At 37.0% G+C, this 19,145-nt stretch overlaps 1 protein-coding gene across 1 annotated transcript; it reads left to right on the top strand.

The window, feature by feature from the left end:
• The first annotated feature begins 1,494 nt into the window (after nt 1-1,494).
• Nucleotides 1,495-18,970, top strand: LOC104894282 (pantothenate kinase 2). The gene is made up of 22 exons (XM_010680474.4): nt 1,495-2,146; nt 2,850-3,062; nt 3,244-3,302; nt 3,610-3,726; nt 4,398-4,517; nt 4,637-4,731; nt 4,824-4,917; nt 5,008-5,139; nt 5,446-5,558; nt 6,150-6,342; nt 7,838-8,046; nt 8,342-8,386; nt 8,516-8,564; nt 8,857-8,939; nt 15,654-15,770; nt 16,086-16,149; nt 16,306-16,452; nt 16,716-16,874; nt 17,403-17,486; nt 17,639-17,833; nt 18,483-18,554; nt 18,671-18,970. Exons 1-22 carry the CDS (start codon nt 1,897-1,899, stop codon nt 18,758-18,760), a joined length of 2,700 nt encoding a protein of 899 aa, XP_010678776.1. The 5' UTR covers nt 1,495-1,896; the 3' UTR covers nt 18,761-18,970.
• Nucleotides 18,971-19,145: the final 175 nt, after the last annotated feature.

Genomic DNA, 19,145 nt, shown 5'->3' with positions numbered 1-19,145 from the left:
TGACAATTACTTCCTTCGTTTACTTTAGTTGCTACATTTTTCTTAAATGGTTGTTTCTTTTTAATTGATACATTTAAAGTAACATTATAATATTTGTTTTCTTTTTCATCCGAAAGTTCTACTTTTGTACTTTCCTCCATTATTTTTCATTAAATAGGCTAAAAAGTACCATCCAAAAAGTTTGAAAGTGATATTGTCTAAATTGTTGTGCATACAACAATATAGTAATTAAAAAAAACGGAGTAGTTCTAGATTGAAGGAGAATTTGATGTGGAGGGTACTGGATAGAGACTAGCAATGTTTCGAAATTGATGCTTTGTTAGTAAATTTTAACCTTTTGTGTGATGAAATACTCTTGATTATTTGGCTAATTCGAATTTGATTATTTGGGGGGGGGGGGGGTGATTTTAGTTGAACTTGAACTATGTTATTACTTTTTAGGCTGAATTAAGATTTTAGTAAACAATAGTATCATAGTATTTACTTGATTTTCAATGATGTGATATAATAATTTTATTCTAGTAGCAATTCTAAGAATGCATTCATCATACATCAAGGTTGTTTTTTGCCCATTTGCTCATTTGAAGCCTTATTTATTACGTGATTATGTTCATTTGGAGATCTCAAATGAGCAATAAATAAAAAAAAAATAGCCTTAGGTGTATCATGAGCATGGTACACGCGAATGTATGATACAAATTCTTACAATTCTAGTTTATAAATTGTTGAGGTAAATGTAATAATCATATTCGAAATGGATTCCGTAAGCTCAATGCAAATTCTATCTCCAACAAATTTGAAATCAGGTTGGATGTTGTCGTGACCGCTTAAGCTTGGTTGATTTTGTCAGAAAAAAAAAGAAAAAGTAGGTTCTGAAAGTTCATTGATTAGTACACCTTCGGTGGGGCAAATACATTCCGGGCTTTTAACCCAACTCAAGCTGAAGAAACTTATTCAATGGTCACCGCTAACCGCTTTTGGTCCCAAATCTTTGGAGTTGCTTTTTTTTTTTCCATCTATTTGGATTTCGATTAAATTTATTGTTCTCCTAATCAAGTAATTAAACCTCATATCAAAGTTAAACAAAATTAACATCCCTATATCCCCTAAAAAAACAAAATAACATCCCTATAATTATACTTGCTCCGTTTCTTTTTACTTGCAACGGTTTGACTTTTACACTATTCAGCAACTCTACTTAGTTTATGTTTGGTGATTTATAGTTTAGGAAAAACATATTCATGTGGGATCTTGTTAGATTCGTCTGAATGTATATTTTCTGAATATATACTTTTCATAATTTTTGTTTACCGGTAATTAAACTTATTGATAGTTGAAATTATGCATTGGCAAACTTGAAAGTCAAACGGTTGCAACTAAAAAGAAACAGAGGGAGTAGTTGAGATGAGAGAGTCCGATTATGCTTGAAACGAGATGTGCGCATTCCATTCTTGACTATGTATGTGTTCACTCACTCACTTTCCTTGACGAAAGTAGCTTCAACTGACGTATCCCAAACCCATATATTATCATCAATTCTTTGACATTAGTGTGGAGTGTACTGTGGACTACTGTGGCCTCAAAATCCAAAATCTTGCTTTTGGTTCAACCCAACTCACTGATCATAACAATCCAAATAATATCTTCAACAAATTCCAAAAGTTGTAGACCAAGTCATTTTTTTTTCTGATGAAAACCCAATTCCCCAAAATTATCTTCCCACATGATCGAGTTTGAACGTTTGAATATGATCATTCCTTTATCTGGGTAATATAAGTGATCATTATTTTGTCTGTCTTACTATAAAACCCAGATAAATTAATATCTTAGTAGCTAAAACAGGACAAATTTGGTGGAAGTTAGGGGTTTGGTAGGAGGGTATTGGGGAAGTTAAATATGGATGGTTTGGTAAAAAACCCAGTTCTTGGAAATGACGAAATAAAAGAAGAGATTGAAGAAGAGAGAAAATTTGAGAGAGAGAAAGAAATGGTTCCTGCTCCTGGGAATATCATTCATAGATCAGGTTCACGCCCACAACTTGATGTCAGTGGTGCTGCTATTCAAGGAAATTTTGAGGAAAGAGACCCAACTATTTTGCTTCCAAATCAATCTGATGATATTTCTCATTTGGCTTTGGATATTGGAGGTCAATTTCTCATCTTTAGAGTTGTGGGTTTATTGTGTTGATTTAGGTGATTTGTTGTTTTTTCATTGTTTTGATAGAGTGATTAGAATATTTGGTGCATTTGTGAATTTGGAGTTGGGTTGTTTTAATATTGTTAAATTTCAAGTCTTTTTGTGATGTGATATTTTGGTTTTAGGATTATGGCAGTTGTTATATGCTTATTGTTTGAATGCTAGCTTTGTAACAGTACAGTAGCTGCTTATTGTGGAGGTCTCTTGTTGTTGTCCTTGGTTTCTTTTGATGGTTGTGCACACACAAGCCCATTTTGGCATCCGACTTGCACTCTTGTCGCCAATTGGCAAGAGCTGTGCCTTTGTTTGAAGGGAAGCCTTGCTTGTGCCTGCTACGCGCACACAAGCTCCTTTCTGCACAAGGGGCTTGCACCCTTGCCGCCAAAAGGCACTCTCGGACCGTGGCACATTGACAGTGATTTTGATTTTATTTGCTGGTCACAGTGAGAGAGAGAGAGAGAGAGAGTGTTCTGAATTCAAACCTGGTGAAATTTGAGATACTGATATTATTGAAATGTAATATATTGGTATTGTTGGCAACCAAGTGTTTATGCCAACTTAAACCTGCTTTTTCTGTATGCATCTGTTTTGATGGTTGAGGATCTAAAGTTCAGCCATGACTCAATTGATAACTTCTTTTGTTGGTCTCCCAGGATCTCTCATCAAGCTTGCCTATTTTTCAAGACACGAGGATAGATCTGTCGAGGATAAGCGAAAGAGGTCAATCAAGCAGAGATTTGGCATTCCCAATGGTAATAGGAGAAGTTATCCAATACTTGGTGGCAGACTCCATTTTGTAAAGTTTGAGACTCACAAGATAAATGAGTGCCTTGACTTTATCAAGTCGAAGCAACTACATCGTGGAGGTATCTCATGTTCTCAAGCCTGGCTCTTCTGTTTAAGTTTTCTGTAAAAGTCTAAAGATACGTCTCGTGAAAAGAGTACTGCATGACTGGATATAACTCTATTCTCCAGATTATGTTGGAGATATTTGAAGTTTGTTCTTAATGCACTGAGCCACTTACCATTGAAATTCTTGTTATGCAGGGATGGTTGCTCGTTGTTGGCCTTCTGATGCCTTGTCGAATGAAAATGTTGTAGTCAAGGTAACAATGGTTTTAGATTCCTACCTAATTATTAAAATTCACGTTGTCTTGCTGAAGATATTGCATACTCAGTGTGATATCTGTATTATTTTGTTTTTAGGGGGTATGAAGGGGTGGAGCTGTGGAATTTCTTCATAACTGAATCTCAAACATCTTTCTTTTAGTCTTCACGTAGATTCTTGGATTTGTAATAATTGGCCGGCATATCATTTGCATTACCTCGTATTTTACCTCCTTTGACTTTTCATACATGCATTAGTGGTATGTATATATAATTGTCTCTTGTTTGATTGAATCTTGAGTGAAGGCAACAGGAGGTGGAGCATACAAATTTGCGGACCTTTTCAAAGAAAAACTTGGTGTTAGTCTTGATAAAGAAGACGAAATGGACTGTCTTGTAGCTGGAGCAAACTTTTTGCTGAAGGTGAACATCTAGCTCCTAGAATTTTCTTATATAATCTGGCTATAGAACTTGTTGCCGGAGAGTTTAAATATTGATCTAGTCTAGGACAAACACGTGGTAAAAAGTGTAGGGGATATATGTCTTTGCATGCTCTACTTGGTTTAGATAGCTTAGCTGAAATGGCCCCTCTTATTTTTTTCAAGTGTAAAATTATGGGCATTGGACAATGGAAGACATTGGGTTCACAATTCAGACTACTTGATTGTGTACCAACTATAGGTATCTCTATAAGCTTTTGATTGCCAACTTGTTGAAGTAGAATGGTAGAAAGGGAAAGTAAGCTAAGGAGAGCATGCACTTGAATTTTATGTAAATTTTTGTGTGCTGCTGTCAATAATCAATAAGCAATCGGCCAAGATGCGCAATAACAGAATTGACTCAATTTCTATTTTTAATAACTAAATCAGGGTCCCGTGTCAATTGTCATTGCCCAAAACTTTTTCTTGTTCTTCATGGTTGGAATGTGTCGATGTTAGAACCAAATTTAGACCCTAAATTTTAACTATTCCCTTTTATGGAAGTTTACTATTAATCAATATATACCCATTTCTAGTAACGTTTTCCCCTCACATATGCACTTGCTTATAATGGTCGAAGAGAGTGCCCTGAGTGTCTTTTGGTTTTCTACATAGGCAATTCGTCACGAGGCCTTCACGCATATGGAGGGTCAGAAAGAGTTCGTGCAGATAGAACAGAATGATTTGTTCCCTTACCTTCTTGTAAATATTGGATCTGGTGTTAGTATGATAAAGGTAAAGTCTTTCTACACCTCCCTCTCCAGAAAAATGAAAAAATGGCAAATGTACAGACTGAATTTTATTTTTAGTTAGTCTCAACACAATAGATATATCTTGACTTGGAGATGATATAGGTTGATGGTGATGGGAAGTTTCAACGTGTGAGTGGTACAAATGTTGGAGGTGGTACATATTGGGGTTTAGGGAAGCTGTTGACCAAGTGCAAAAGGTCAACTTTGGTGTATTTATTGTGTTACTCTTTGAGTTTCATTCCTTTATCTGGTAGTTTACCTAGCCTTTTAATTTTTTCTCTCACTACAGCTTCGATGATCTTTTGGAGTTGAGCCAACGTGGAGATAATGGAGCCATAGACATGCTTGTTGGAGATATTTATGGTGGTATGGATTATTCCAAGGTATCAAGGGGTTCAATCTCTTACTAATGTGCATTCTAGTAGAGTTGTAGTTACACTTTATGCTGATTATATTACTTTTATTGTACTCAGATTGGTTTGTCTGCTTCAACCATTGCGTCTAGTTTTGGCAAGACTATTTCCAATGACAAGGAGCTTGAAGATTATAGGCCTGAAGATATTTCTCTTTCACTCCTGCGAATGATTTCATACAACATCGGGCAGGTACTTGATTGGAATAATGGATATAGAAGATTCTCAAGATCTAAGAGTCTGAGAATGAAGTAAATCAGGTTTTACCTTTTTCTAGTAAATTGAGGAAGGGTCTGGAGTGGAAATTATTATTGTTATTATCAGTCTATGCCACAGATTGTCTAAAGTGGGATAAGTTAAATAACGGCACTGAGGAGGAGAACTGAGGGTTATGAGCAATATGTCTACTGAGAAATTTATTAGACAAGCTATACTGCAGGCTAGATCTTTTAATGAGTTTGACTCAATTTCAAATCTTCCATGTGTGGTAATGTTCAGATATCTTACTTAAATGCTCTTCGCTTTGGCATCAAACGCATATTCTTTGGAGGCTTTTTCATCAGAGGCCATGCATACACAATGGATACCATCTCCTTTGCTGTTCATTTCTGGTAAGATAGTTGCTATTCTTTTATATAAATGTTGACGGTCTACTTAGCATATTTCTTCCAAAAACATTTGTCGATTACTACCTAATTAAAATTCACTTTGCGACTGGCTGCCTCTGTTCTTTATGCTTGACTTCTTTCGTTCATTGTGATTCCTTTGCTTTTGTGCTTATAATGGGGTGGCAGCCTTTCGGGTAGATGTTGAGGTTGCTCAATTCAATTATCTACTTAACAATTCTAACAGAGTAGAACGATCGCTGAGGGTCCAACTTTTCAACTTTAGCATGCAATAAACTAACTCAAATATCTGATCGTAATACCCCTTGGTTTGTATTCTATGTGAAGAAGTTGGCTTTTCAATTTACCTTTTAAATTAGGATTCTTAATAAACAGAAGTCTTTTTGCTATCCTAGGCACACAATTTTTTATTTGACAGTAGGGTTATGTAAAATAGTCTCTTTGGAATTGTACAAGTGAAGTTGTGCAATTAGTCCTCCTCACTCGGCCCTAAGCATGAATAATGATGTTTTATGTATGACATGGTATTGTATGGTATGCCCAATTCGTTTATTACCTTATATTATCTTCATCTAGGTCGAAGGGTGATGCAAAAGCGATGTTCTTAAGGCATGAAGGATTTCTTGGAGCTTTGGGCGCATTTATGAGTTATGAAAAACATGGTCTTGATGATGTGATGGTCCACCAATTGGTGGAACGATTTCCTATGGGTGCACCATATGTTGGGGGAAAGATACATGGCCCACCTTTGGGAGATCTAAATGAGAAGGTAATCCCTAACAATTAGGAAAATATAATATGTATATGAGAACTCCGTAGAGTTTGTCATGTATTTTGCCTACCTGTATGCTAAAGTCTGTAAGCTAATGACAATTTATGCTTGCTCTTGTCAAAAACATATCATTGTTCAGAAGCATATGCAAATATTGCAAAACGGCACTATGAATCCTCTGTCCCATTTTAGGTAGCATCTTACATTCCAGCACCTTTTATTCTGCCACATCATTTGCGTACTTCAGTAATATAGAATGATTTAGATTTAGGACAATGTATGACATAATATGGGATGTATGATCTTAACTTACATGGCAAGGGAAGTTGGTAGTCCAAATAAAGTTAAACTTAATTTATAAGCATTGAGTGTTACCTTTTCAAGAATCAAGACTTACAATATGGGAAGAAGATTCAGTTTCCAGACCTTTTGATAACTTTGATTGAAGAGAATGCTTAGAGCTGATGCATTTTCCTTGAAATAAAGTTGCCCACGGAGTTCCCTGCTTTTGGGATTTCTAAGACGAAAGCTCCTCCTAAGTCTTAAAGCTTGTTTATTCACTTGGCCCGCGGTCAAAGAGAAGATCCTATTCCGCCCAGGATGTACTTATGGAAAAGAACTTTTTTAATACTACTTGCAGCTTGTGCCTTAAGGAGGAAAAATCTGTTAATCATCTTCTTCTCTTTCGTCTTTAGGTTCTTTCCCTTTGACTTATATCTTTAGCCTTGTTTGTGTTCAGCCGGGTCCAACCATGTTATGTGAAAGATATTCTTGCTGCCTGGAGAAGCAGGAGGAGAAATGGTTGTCTTGCAGAAGTTAGAAAGTGATTTCCGGTGGAAATTTGGGGGTGCACTTGGAAAGAAAGAAATTAACGGATTGTTGAGGGTTTAGCTTCCACTTTTAAGGGTTTCAAGCTTCCAATTTTGAAGCTTTTGTTGAGAGTCTAGTTTAATCTTCTAGCTTCACTGACTTTTCGTGATTTGGTAGATACATTGCTCTGCTATAGCTGGAGGGCTTGAGCATTTCTGTTTAGGTTATAATATATTCTGTTTAATAAAATTCTGTGAGTTTGTTTTTAGATTAGAGTTTATGGATTTTCTTTTAAGATTTAGTTTCGTCGATGACCAATTATATAAAAATATGTTAAGATCAGAATTTCTGGATTTAGCTAAACAAGTATGAATAAAATATTATCATTCCTTGAAAGAGCAAAAGTATTTTTTTAAAAAACTAAACTTTACCCCCTCCGATCTCTTGATGATTAAATTGTTTCACTTTGTGGGTTGTATCAAATCAATTGGAACAGTCCTTTCTGTCACGTAAGTTTTCTCTATTTTTCTCCTCTATATAAAGCAAAAATTCTCATCTCTTTCTATATCGTTATTATCTTAATTTATGAGCCAAAAGGCAATATTTCGTTGAGCTATAGATGGAAGGAGTAATCAGTTTCTGTTGTAGCTTCTAACTTAAGTCTTGGGCTTTCAAAATGCAGATATCATGGATGGAAAAGTTTGTAGAGAAAGGAACTGAAATTATTGCTCCTGTCCCAATGATCCCTCCTGGAACAACTGGACTTGGGGGCTTTGAAGCTCCTCTGTCAAGGGGAGATACTTTGCGTTCTGATGCGAGCAGCTTAAATGTTGGGGTTTTGCACCTTGTTCCTACTCTGGAGGTGTTTCCTATGTTGGCGGACCCAAAGATGTAGGTACAATATGAAGCATTTTTGCTTCCACTGTATCTATATCGATCTCATAGAAATTAATGAACTTCAAATTATGTAAATTGGTTTTGGGATTTTGACTGGAGGATTTAGGTCGATACTCTTGCATTTCTCTATGAAAGTAAAATATATTGTCTTGATGTTGTGTTTTGATTCTAGGTTTGAGCTTTACAAAACAAATTTTACTCTTTACAGCTTGTATAGGAGGAGCGAATCGGCTTCTTGGCAACTTATTGCTTATAAACTTGCGCTGAAATTATTTTAATTTGTGTGCAGGTACGAACCTAACACCATTGATCTCTCAGACCATGGTGAACTAGAGTAAGTTATGTGCTATAGCTTTTTTATATTCTTAAATTGGTTTCCTCACTCTGAATAACATCCAAAGCATCAGTCATAAATATAACAGTATGCTCATACTGCTTTTCTTTTGTTTGTATTGTATTTTAGGTATTGGCTTACAGTGCTGTCTGAGCATTTACCAGATCTTGTTGACAAGGTAAACGTTCATAGTTGATAAAAGCTTCCTTCTAATCCTTGAGTGACCCTAATATGTGAACCGACAAAATTGTCATTGATATTTTGTGCTAGTAACCTTGACTTCTAATGGGAAAACTCTGAGAAGTTACCTTAATCTTTGAACAAAACAGAAAAAAATTCAAGTTAAACTTTTTAGTTATTTTCCTTATTTGTTTAAATTTCTTATTTTCCTCTAGATTGTCAAAGAATTTCGATGTATTTTTCTAATAATAAACTGCTATGAGATATCACTTTTCTTTGTTTGTTCATAGGCTGTTGCAAGTGAAGGAGGAACTGATGATGCTAAAAGGAGGGGTGATGCATTTGCTCGTGCATTTTCTGCTCACTTGGCCAGGTAAATAATTGAGTGCATGCTAGTATACAGGTGATGTTAAATGCACGCCCATATAATCAAATAGTTGTATATTGGATACATCTTTTATGACATGCATCTATGATGAAATTTTAGTGGTGGAGATCCAATGTAATGGGCCTAGACCCTAGTGTCTTTGATGGTAATGATGCTGATCCCAGCATTTATTCCTTCTATTGGTTGCGGAATGTAATGAACCAACCTAGGGAGAGGGGTACTTTTTGATGCGGATCCAAAGGCATCAAGTCAAGTAGAGCCAATTTCACTTCTTATGGAACACATGGGATTCAATTTGAAGTACAACAATGCATTTGTATCAGGTGTTACTTGGCTCGAAGAAGAAGATTAGTTAGCATTTTAACTTAGTGTCATTATTAGTTAAAATGTTAGTTAAAGTAGTTGAGTTGTTAAATCTTCAATAAGTCCGAAAATACTAGTAGAATTTCGGATTCCTTAGTCTAAATATCATGGTTGTATTTTAGGAAAGAGGTGCCTTAGCATAGAAGAATGTTAGGCGTGTGAAATAGGCGTATGATCCATGTAATTAAGGGAGATTTGCTATCTTTCCTTAAAGCTTTTGTTTCCTTAAGTTCTAGCTAGATTCTAGGCTAGAATCAAGGGAGAAATCTTTCCTAAAATACTCTATGTAGGCCGAATGGCTAGGTTGATTGGAGGGCAAGTTGATTCTTGTCATTATAAATAAACATGTCATGCTACCTTACAAGAGCATGAATGATTTAGACAAAAACCTTTGTTATTGATTTTAATTGTGCATTTACAATTATTTTCGTCCTTTAATTAATTCTCAGGAGTGGTTTGAGTGAGATTAAGAGTTAACTAAAATATTCAGGAGTGTTTATTTTAGTTTTCATATCCAAATTTCATTGTGTTGTTCGAAACTTCTGAGTGTTCAACTATCCTAGTTGTGCATTCATATCAAGTGGTATCAAATTTTCCAGGAGGGTGAGAATAGAAGGGATTCTACTCTCTCAAGATCCAAGTAAGTTGTTACTTTCACTCTTTAAAGTTTCTAACTTTCGTGGGGTTAGGGTTATTGTGCTTCTTGTGTGGCGTACTGTTGGTGGCACTGTATTGTCTTGTGTGGTGTACTGTTGGTGGCACTGATTGATATGGAACGTGAGTTGGAGAAAATCACAAAGGCTCTTGCTGACTTAACTAAGCAACAATTTGATTTTCAAATTAAGTATAATGCGGATTCTAGTAATGTTAGTAGACTTGAAACTAGAATGGATGCTATAGCTTCTATAATCACAAAGAAGCTCGATAAAAATAGTATTGAGTACATAGGGAATTCGTATGGGGAAGATGTTGAGGAAGTAAAGGTTGTAAAACCTAATTTCAATGATGATAGAGGGTTGAAATTAGAGGACTTTACTGGAGATACTAATCCAGAAGATTTGCTTGAATGGATTAGACAATTGGAGAAGGTGTGTGATTATAGGGGATTTGATGATGAGAGGAGGTTCAAGATTGTTTCGGTTAGGTTAACCAAGTATGCTGGAATTTGGCTTGAAAACTTGAAGGCCAAGCGTGCTAGGAGAGGAAAGGAGAAGCTTAATAGTTGGACTAAGCTAAAGGAGAAACTCAAGGAGAAGTTCTACCAAGTGATTTCGAGCAAAAGCAATACATTAAGTTGACTGCTTTGTGCCAAGATACATTGAGTGTACATGAGTACACTATGGAATTTGACAAGCTATGCCTTGTTTGTGACTTGGACGAAAAGGAAGCTCTCAAGATTGCTCGTTACATCAAGGGTTTGAACCGTGCCATAGCAAGGAAGATAGAGGTGTCTAGCTATCACACTTTCGAGGATGTATGTAGGTTGGCTCTCAAATTCGAAGCTCATGAGAAGGAGGAGAGGCCGAAAGTTTCCTATGCAAAAACTGGTAATATTCTTTTAAACCTTCTTCATCTTATTCTTATTCATCTTCTAACAAGAATTATGAGGGTTTTAAAAGGGATAATACACCTAAAGATGATAAAAGGGTGGAGAAACAAAAGGTTTTCGTGCCTAAGGAGAAATTTGAAGAAAATAGAAAATGTTTTAAGTGCCAAGGGAGAGGACATATTGCTAGTAATTGTCCAACTAAGAAAGCACTCACCATGAGACAGTATATGGCACTGAATGAAGAAGAGGAGATGTATGAGTTCGTACCTCAAGAAGAAGGATATGGTGAATATAGTGAGGAGGATGCATATGCCGAAGATGATGGCAAGCTAATTGGTGTTGTTAGGAGGGTTTTACATGTTGATTGCCTTCCAAGCAAAGAACAAAGGGAGAACTTGTTTCATACACGTTGCAAGGTGGGAGAAAACACTTGTAACATGATCATTGATAGTGGTTCTTGCACCAATGTAGTGGCGGCAGATGTGGTGAAGAAATTGAACCTTAGTGTGAGGGAACATCCACACCCTTACAAACTAAGTTGGCTTGATGACACAGGGCTAAAGGTGAAGAAACAAGCATTGCTTTCTTTTTCCATTGGAAGCTACAAAGATGAACTATGGTGTGATGTACTTCCTATGAGTGCTTGTCATGTTTTACTAGGGAGACCATGGCAATTTGATAGAAAGGTGATTCATGAAGGAGATTCCAATGTGTATTCTGTTTTGGTTGGAATAAAAAGAGTAAGGTTACATCCTTTGGCTCCTAATGAAGTGATTCACAAGAAGGAAGAAAAAAGGGTTAATGTGTTGCTTTCATACAAAGAGTTCGAGAAAGAGGTGGAAGAAGAAGGACTGTGCTATGCTCTGTGTACAGCATGCTGTGAGGGATGAAAAAACATCATGTGATCCGAAACTTGATGCACTCATGGAGGAGTTTAAGATGTGTTTCCAGAAGAACTTCCACAAGGGTTACCACCTTTGAGAGGGATTGAGCATGCTATAGACTTGGTTCCAGGAGCTCCTCTACCTAACAAACCAGCTTATAGATGTGATCCAAGTGCTTCAAGGGAATTACAAAGACAAATTGAGGAGTTGATTGAAAGAGGGTATGTGAGAGAAAGTATGAGTCCATGTCGGTTCCTGCTTTACTTGTGCCAAAGAAAGATGGAACATGGAGGATGTGTATTGATAGTAGGGCTGTGAATAACATCACTGTGAAGTATAGGTTTCCCATGCCTAGATTGGAGGACATGCTTGATGAGCTTAATGGAGCTTCGGTTTTTTCGAAGATTGATCTTAGGAGTGGATATCATCAGATGAGAATTAGAGAAGGGGATGAGTGGAAAACAGCATTCAAGACTAAGCAAGGTCTTTATGAGTGGATGGTGATGCCCTTTGGTTATGCAATGCCCCAGTTCTTTCATGAGACTCATGAATGAGGTACTTCGTTCCTTTTTAAACAAGTTTATTGTTGTTTACTTAGATGATATCCTTGTTTATAGTAAAAATGTTGATGATCACTTAATGCACTTGAAAGTTTGTTTGAGAAACTTAGGGAACAAAAATTGTATGGCAAGATGGAAAAGTGTGAGTTCCTTGTTTCAAGCATTGCATTCCTTGGTTACATAGTGTCGAAAGAAGGTGTACATGTGGATCCTTCAAAAGTCCAAGCAATTTCTTCATGGAAAGCTCCTACTAATGCTCATGAGTGTCGAAGCTTTCATGGTTTGGCTTCCTTCTATAGAAGTTCATCCGAAACTTCTCAACTATCATGGCTCCTATCACTGCTTTGTTGAAGAAAGGAGAGTTTGAATGGTCTATTTAGCTCAAAAGGCCTTTGAAGAAGTGAAAGAGAAGCTATGTAGTGCTCCCATACTAGCTTTGCCAGATTTCAATAAACTCTTTGAAGTGGAGTGTGATGTAAGTGGAGTAGGAATTGGTGCGGTTCTACTTCAAGAAAAGAGGCCTATTTCTTATTTCAGTGAGAAGCTTAATGGTGCTAAGCTAAACTACTCCAACTATGACCGAGAGTTTTATGCTATTGTTCGAGCTTTGGACCATTGGTCACACTACTTGAGGCCTAAACCTTTCATTCTACATTCAGATCATGAGGCACTCAAGCATATTCATGGACAACAAAAACTCAACCATAGGCACGCCAAGTGGGTTGAATTCCTACAATCTTTCACTTTTTCTTCAAGTACAAAGAAGGAAAAGTAATGTGGTGCAGATGCACTTTCAAGAAGATCTTACTTGTTGGCATGGTAGATGCAAGAGTATTGGGTTTGAACATCTTAAGGAGTACTACAAAGATGATGAAGAGTTTAGTTCCATGGTTGCTGCACCTAAGGGTATGTTTGTGCTTCAAGATGGTTTCTCTTCAAGGGAAACAAACTTTGTGTACCAAAGTGTGGAGTAAGAGAACTTTTGGTTCGAAGTTCATGGAGGGGGTGGCTGGCCACTTTGGCATACAAAAGACACTTGATACTTTGAGTGAGAGTTTCTATTGGCCTAGCATGATTAAGGATGTTCATATGGTGGTGAGTAAGTGTGCTACTTGCCAACGTGCCAAAAGCACATTTCATAAAGGACTTTACACTCCTTTACCTGTTCCGGATCTTCCATGGATAGTGTGAGCATGGATTTCATTGTGGGATTGCCTAGGACTCAAAGAGGCAAGGATGCTATCATGGTGGTGGTGGATAGATTTTCAAAGATGGCTCACTTCATCCCATGCATAAAACAGATGATGCTTCACATGTTGCTGATTTGTATTTAAGGAGGTGATTAGGCTACATGGATTCCTAGAAGTATTGTGTCAGATAGGGACTCAAAGTTCCTTAGCCACTTTTGGAGATGCTTATGGAAGATGGTGGGAACAAAGCTCCTCTTTAGCACTAGTCATCATCCTCAAACTGATGGCCAAACAGAGGTAACAAATCGCACTCTTGGCTCCTTGTTGCGTGGCTTGGTGAGTAAAACTCAGAAAGATTGGGATGTGAAGTTAGCTCATGCAGAGTTTGCTTATAATCGTTCTCACTCATCAACTACCTTACGTTCTCCATTTGAGGTAGTTTATGGTGTTAATCCTTTCTCCCCATTGATCTTGTTTCCCTTCCTAAAAATGAGATTCATGCGGATTCAAAGAAGAGGTTGGAAGCTTTTAATAAAACTTGTTCTCAAGTAAAAGCTCAGATTGAGAAGATGAACACACAATACAAGGAGAGGGCTAACAAACATAGGCGCCAACCTAGATTCAAAGAAGGTGACTTGGTGTGGATTCACTTGAGAAAAGAAAGGTTTCCAAGCAAGAGAAAGAATAAGTTGATGCCTAGGGCTGACGGTCCATTTGAAGTCATTGGAGTCATTGGTGATGGAGCTTACAAAATAGACTTACCTAGTGACTATGGAGGGGTAAGTGCTACTTTCAATGTTGGTGATCTATCTCCATATCATGATGATGAGAATTTGAGGGCAAATTCTTTTGAAAAAGGGGAGAATGATGCGAATCCAAAGGCATCAAGTCAAGTAGAGCCAATTTCACTTCTTATGGAACACATGGGATTCAATTGAAGTACAACAATGCATTTGTATCATGTGTTACTTGGCTCGAAGAAGAAGATTAGTTAGCATTTTAACTTAGTGTCATTATTAGTTAAAATGTTAGTTAAAGTAGTTGAGTTGTTAAATCTTCAATAAGTCCGAAAATACTAGTAGAATTTCGGATTCCTTAGTCTAAATATCATGGTTGATTTTAGGAAAGAGGTGCCTTAGCATAAAGAATGTTAGGCGTGTGAAATAGGCGTATGATCCATGTAATTAAGGGAGATTTGCTATCTTTCCTTAAAGCTTTTGTTTCCTTAAGTTCTAGCTAGATTCTAGGCTAGAATCAAGGGAGAAATCTTTCCTAAAATACTCTATGTAGCCGAATGGCTAGGTTGATTGGAGGGCAAGTTGATTCTTGTCATTATAAATAAACATGTCATGCTACCTTACAAGAGCATGAATGATTTAGACAAAAACCTTTGTTATTGATTTTAATTGTGCCTTTACAATTATTTTCGTCCACTAATTAATTCTCAGGAGTGTTAATTAACTAGTGTTTAATCTACTTAATTCCAGGAGTGGTTTGAGTGAGATTAAGAGTTAACTAAAATATTCAGGAGTGTTTATTTTAGTTTTCATATCCAAATTTCATTGTGTTGTTCGAAACTTTTGAGTGTTCAACTATCCTAGTTGTGCATTCATATCACTTTTGGTACTGCATAATTAGTTATAGCTTGAGAAATAAGTTAGAGGGTTAGAAGGGAAGAAACTCTATAAATAGAGGAAATTAGGGAGAAAGAGGATATGTTGAATATTGAGTAGTGTTTTGGGTGAACTTTTAAGAGTTCTTTTGGGAGAAAGCAAGCCTCTCGAAAGCTTGTAAACACTATCTCTATATTACTGTTTTCCAGAAAATTATCATTCAAGTCCATTTTACTTCTTAATCTTCTTCTCTAATTTGTCCTAATGATGTCAGTTCATTACACGGAAATTCTCATTTGAATGGAAGTTTGTTTCAACATGCAAAGTGGTTTTATCTGAATGATGAGTCTGTGATTAGATCTTAAATGTGATTCTTCAACACCTTTTCGTGACGGAAAGAGGCGCCACCTAGTGCCTAGGGCTCTGCGCTTGTGTGCATATGGGCACACATGAACTCACCCCGCCCATATGTTTCTTCAGTATATTGCTGAGATTGAAGTTCCTGATTGAATTACTGTTTTGATTCAAATTCTTTACTAGGTTGATGGAAGATCCTGCTGCTTATGGGAAGTTAGGACTAGCCAACCTTCTGGAACTAAGGGAGGAGTGCTTGAGAGAATTCCAGTTTACTGATGCATATAGGAGCATAAAGCAAAGGTAACGGCTTTCATCCTGTCCTTTTTCAGTTTTTGTTGTCACTTTAGGGTGTTTTAATCCCCCTCCTCGCTTGTGAAGTGGTGAGTTTTGGGTGATTCTTCCTAATTATTTTCCTAAATGTGTTCTACTTAATTTTATCGTTATGTTGAAGGGCGGGAGTGACTGAGTAAGTTTGATTAATGTGCAATTAGGTTTATCAGATTAGCTGAATCAATTGCTGTCATCAACGTAGCTACAAGAATGCTGAGGCTGATGCCAATGTCGATAGTACTCTTATCACCCGATTCTGATTTTTGATGCAATTATGTGTTGCAGGGAAAATGAGGCTTCCCTTGCTGTTTTACCTGACCTTCTAACGGAGCTTGACGGCATGTCTGAGGTAGTGTTTGTTTGTTGTTTTTTCCCCTGATATTCAATAATCAGAGAACAAGAGCTTTTGGTTGCTTCCATGTAGTGGAAAAAGTTAAAAGCGTACCTCAATCATAATGGATGTTTTCATGCAACAATTTCATATAAAATCTCCCTATTATTGCAGGAGGATAGACTGTTTACCTTGATTGAGGGTGTCCTTGCAGCGAACATATTTGACTGGGGATCCCGTGCATGTGTGGACCTTTACCACAAAGGGACAATTATTGAGATTTACAGAATGAGTCGCAAAAAGATGCGGAGACCATGGCGGGTAAGTGTACTGATAGCTTGCAACAGAAATCTGAATTATGCAGTTTGATCGTATGTATTTTCGGTGGCAAACTTTTAACAGCATGTAGCTATCAAATAATAGATCTCAAGATGAATGCCTCTCTTTCTTTCTTGGGATCTGCCGTAGCTAAACTGCCAAATGTCCTACTAAGGCAAAGCCTTGAGTAACAAATCCTTCCGCTTCATCTTAAAATGCTCAGAATTTTGTGAGACAATAAATGATAGTTTGAGCTTGTGTATCAGGTGGATGATTTCGACATTTTAAAGGAGAGAATGCTTGGGTCTGGTGGCAAGAAGCCACCACCTCATAAACGAGCATTGCTCTTTGTGGATAACTCAGGTGCAGATGTTGTCTTGGGGATGCTTCCCTTTGCTAGAGAGCTTCTTCGACGTGGAACTGAGGTATGTCTGCTTGTATGGAAGAATCAAGAAACTAAGCGTTCCTCTTCATTTCAATGCTTCCCCGCCAACAATCTATCTGACCAGTGACCATACCATCGAAGCCACATCATCAATTTGTTCAAGTTTTACCCATATAGAAGAAACAGAAGAATTAATATGTCGTATCTATATACCACTTGAGATTATCTGATTGTGTGCGATGGCCATGTAGGCTGTGTAGTCAATGTGGATGACTACTTCTATGCCTTACTGGTTTTTTGTTAGAGCTCCCTCTAATAGTTTGTCTAAGTTCTTTATAGTTTATTCTTAAGCCAAATTTATTTTCGAAATGGTATTCCCTCTGTCTCTAGATGATTGTCGTACTTGCATTTCGGGTTGTTTTAATTGTATTTTCAGAGTTTATGTTTTCTCTCTCTATATGCAATATTTGTTCAGTTTCACTTCCTTAATATGCATTAAAAGTCAACTATGACAATCTCTAATTAGAAACTCTTTTTTTAATGGCTTCTCACCAGTGATATTTTGCAGGTCGTTCTGGTTGCAAACTCGCTACCTGCACTCAATGATGTAACTGCCATGGAGCTTCCTGACATTGTTGCAGAGGCAGCAAAGGTATGTTTGCAATTTCATGTTCCATCTATGTGGTTCACTCCCCACCTCTTAATTGTGGGATCATATTCTCACTTATCTAAATTAATGATGTACCAACTTATTGTGTTGGTCCTAATCTACAATGTTCTTTCATTCAATGTTTCTCCTCCCAGAATTGTGATATTCTCCGCAGAGCAGCTGAAGCTGGTGGGCTTCTTGTAGATGCAATGATAAACATCCAAGACAATTCTAAGGAAGATTTGCCTTCAGTGCCCCTCATGGTTGTTGAAAATGGATGTGGTAGTCCTTGCATCGACTTACGACAGGTCAGCTCTGAGCTAGCTGCTGCTGCTAAAGACGCTGATTTGGTACGTGTACTGCACTTTCCTCATGGATTAAGTAATGGTTTAGTTCATGGTTCCTTTTCTGGATAATGGATTTGTGGGATAAAGTCCACCTACCTGTTATGGTGTCACCCTAAGTAAAAGGCAGATGTCAGCTAAGCAGATTGTGAATTCTATAGGAGGTTATACGAGAGGCATTGCTTTCTGAACCTGTTTGCATCATCTGTCTTTTATTAGTTTGTACCCCCACTATGCGGATGACTAAATAAGGGGTGGTAATGATGCGAGTCCCTCTGGAGCTTGACTCAAAAACTTGCAAGCTCGAAAATGTGAAAATTGACTCGTATTGAAAACCTCTTTTATAAAAAGTCAAAACAGCACAAAAATATATTTCCTGTCACTTTCTAAAATTTTGTAATGAAAATAAATAGCCATTTGAAAAGTAGATTTAGAAAATTTTCAAAAGCATTAAATTAAATATTGTAATTTTTTCAAAAAATATTATGAAATAATTTCAATATCTCGAGTTGAGCTCAATCAAGCTGAATTTTGATCGAAGTAGCTCACAAGTTGTCCGGCCTCTATATCACCCCTACTTCTATTAACATGAATGAAGGATATACAAAATGAAATAGTAAATGCGAGCATGATTGACATGACTTGTGGCTTGCAGATTATATTGGAAGGCATGGGCAGAGCTATTCACACCAATTTCAATGCGCGATTTAGATGCGATGCTCTAAAGGTGAGATCTTTTGCCTGTATGCTGATTTGATCGACTTATACATGTTTACATAGATCACACGTTCATGAATATGTAGCAATTGCATACCCATTTTACCTTCTAAATATGTTTCGCAGCTCGCCATGGTGAAGAACCAGAGATTGGCAGAGAAGTTGTTGAAGGGAAATATATATGACTGTGTCTGCAGATTTGAACCAGCAAACTGAAAGAAAGATACACTCTTAAGATTGCGTAGTGTGTTTTCGCTTCTCTTTTTGTTTCTTTGCTTTCTCCATCTCTTTAATTATCAAATGAAATGCTTATTGAAAGGACCTTAATAGAGTTAGAACATGTCTATAATATAGATGTCTGTTCTTTATTGTTTAAATAATCAGAGTTTCGGAATTATATATAGATGCATGTGTTGTTTTTCTAAATTGATTAAGCTGAAAATATATTTCCAAAGGCGAATCGATTATTGGAAATTACTTTGACATAAGCTCCAAGTTGGATTCAAACCATTTTTGAAGAATGCTTGATCGAGAAACTATACTCTAAGCTAACATGTAAGCTCTTGTTTAGCTATTGAATCTTTGTTTCTCGGCTTTGTCG

The sequence above is a fragment of the Beta vulgaris genome, chromosome 5 (assembly GCF_026745355.1).
Source record: "Beta vulgaris subsp. vulgaris cultivar EL10 chromosome 5, EL10.2, whole genome shotgun sequence".
NCBI lineage: Eukaryota > Viridiplantae > Streptophyta > Magnoliopsida > Caryophyllales > Amaranthaceae > Beta > Beta vulgaris.
This window is presented reverse-complemented; position numbering and strand designations above follow the sequence as displayed.

Coding starts and splice junctions, on each gene's coding strand:
- LOC104894282 (XM_010680474.4), top strand. CDS start 1,897: ATGGATGGTTTGGTAAAAAACCCAGTTCTTGGAAATGACGAAATAAAA. Junction 2,147..2,849: donor TTTGGCTTTGGATATTGGAG/GTCAATTTCTCA, acceptor TTGGTCTCCCAG/GATCTCTCATCAAGCTTGCC. Junction 4,518..4,636: donor CTGGTGTTAGTATGATAAAG/GTAAAGTCTTTC, acceptor GAGATGATATAG/GTTGATGGTGATGGGAAGTT.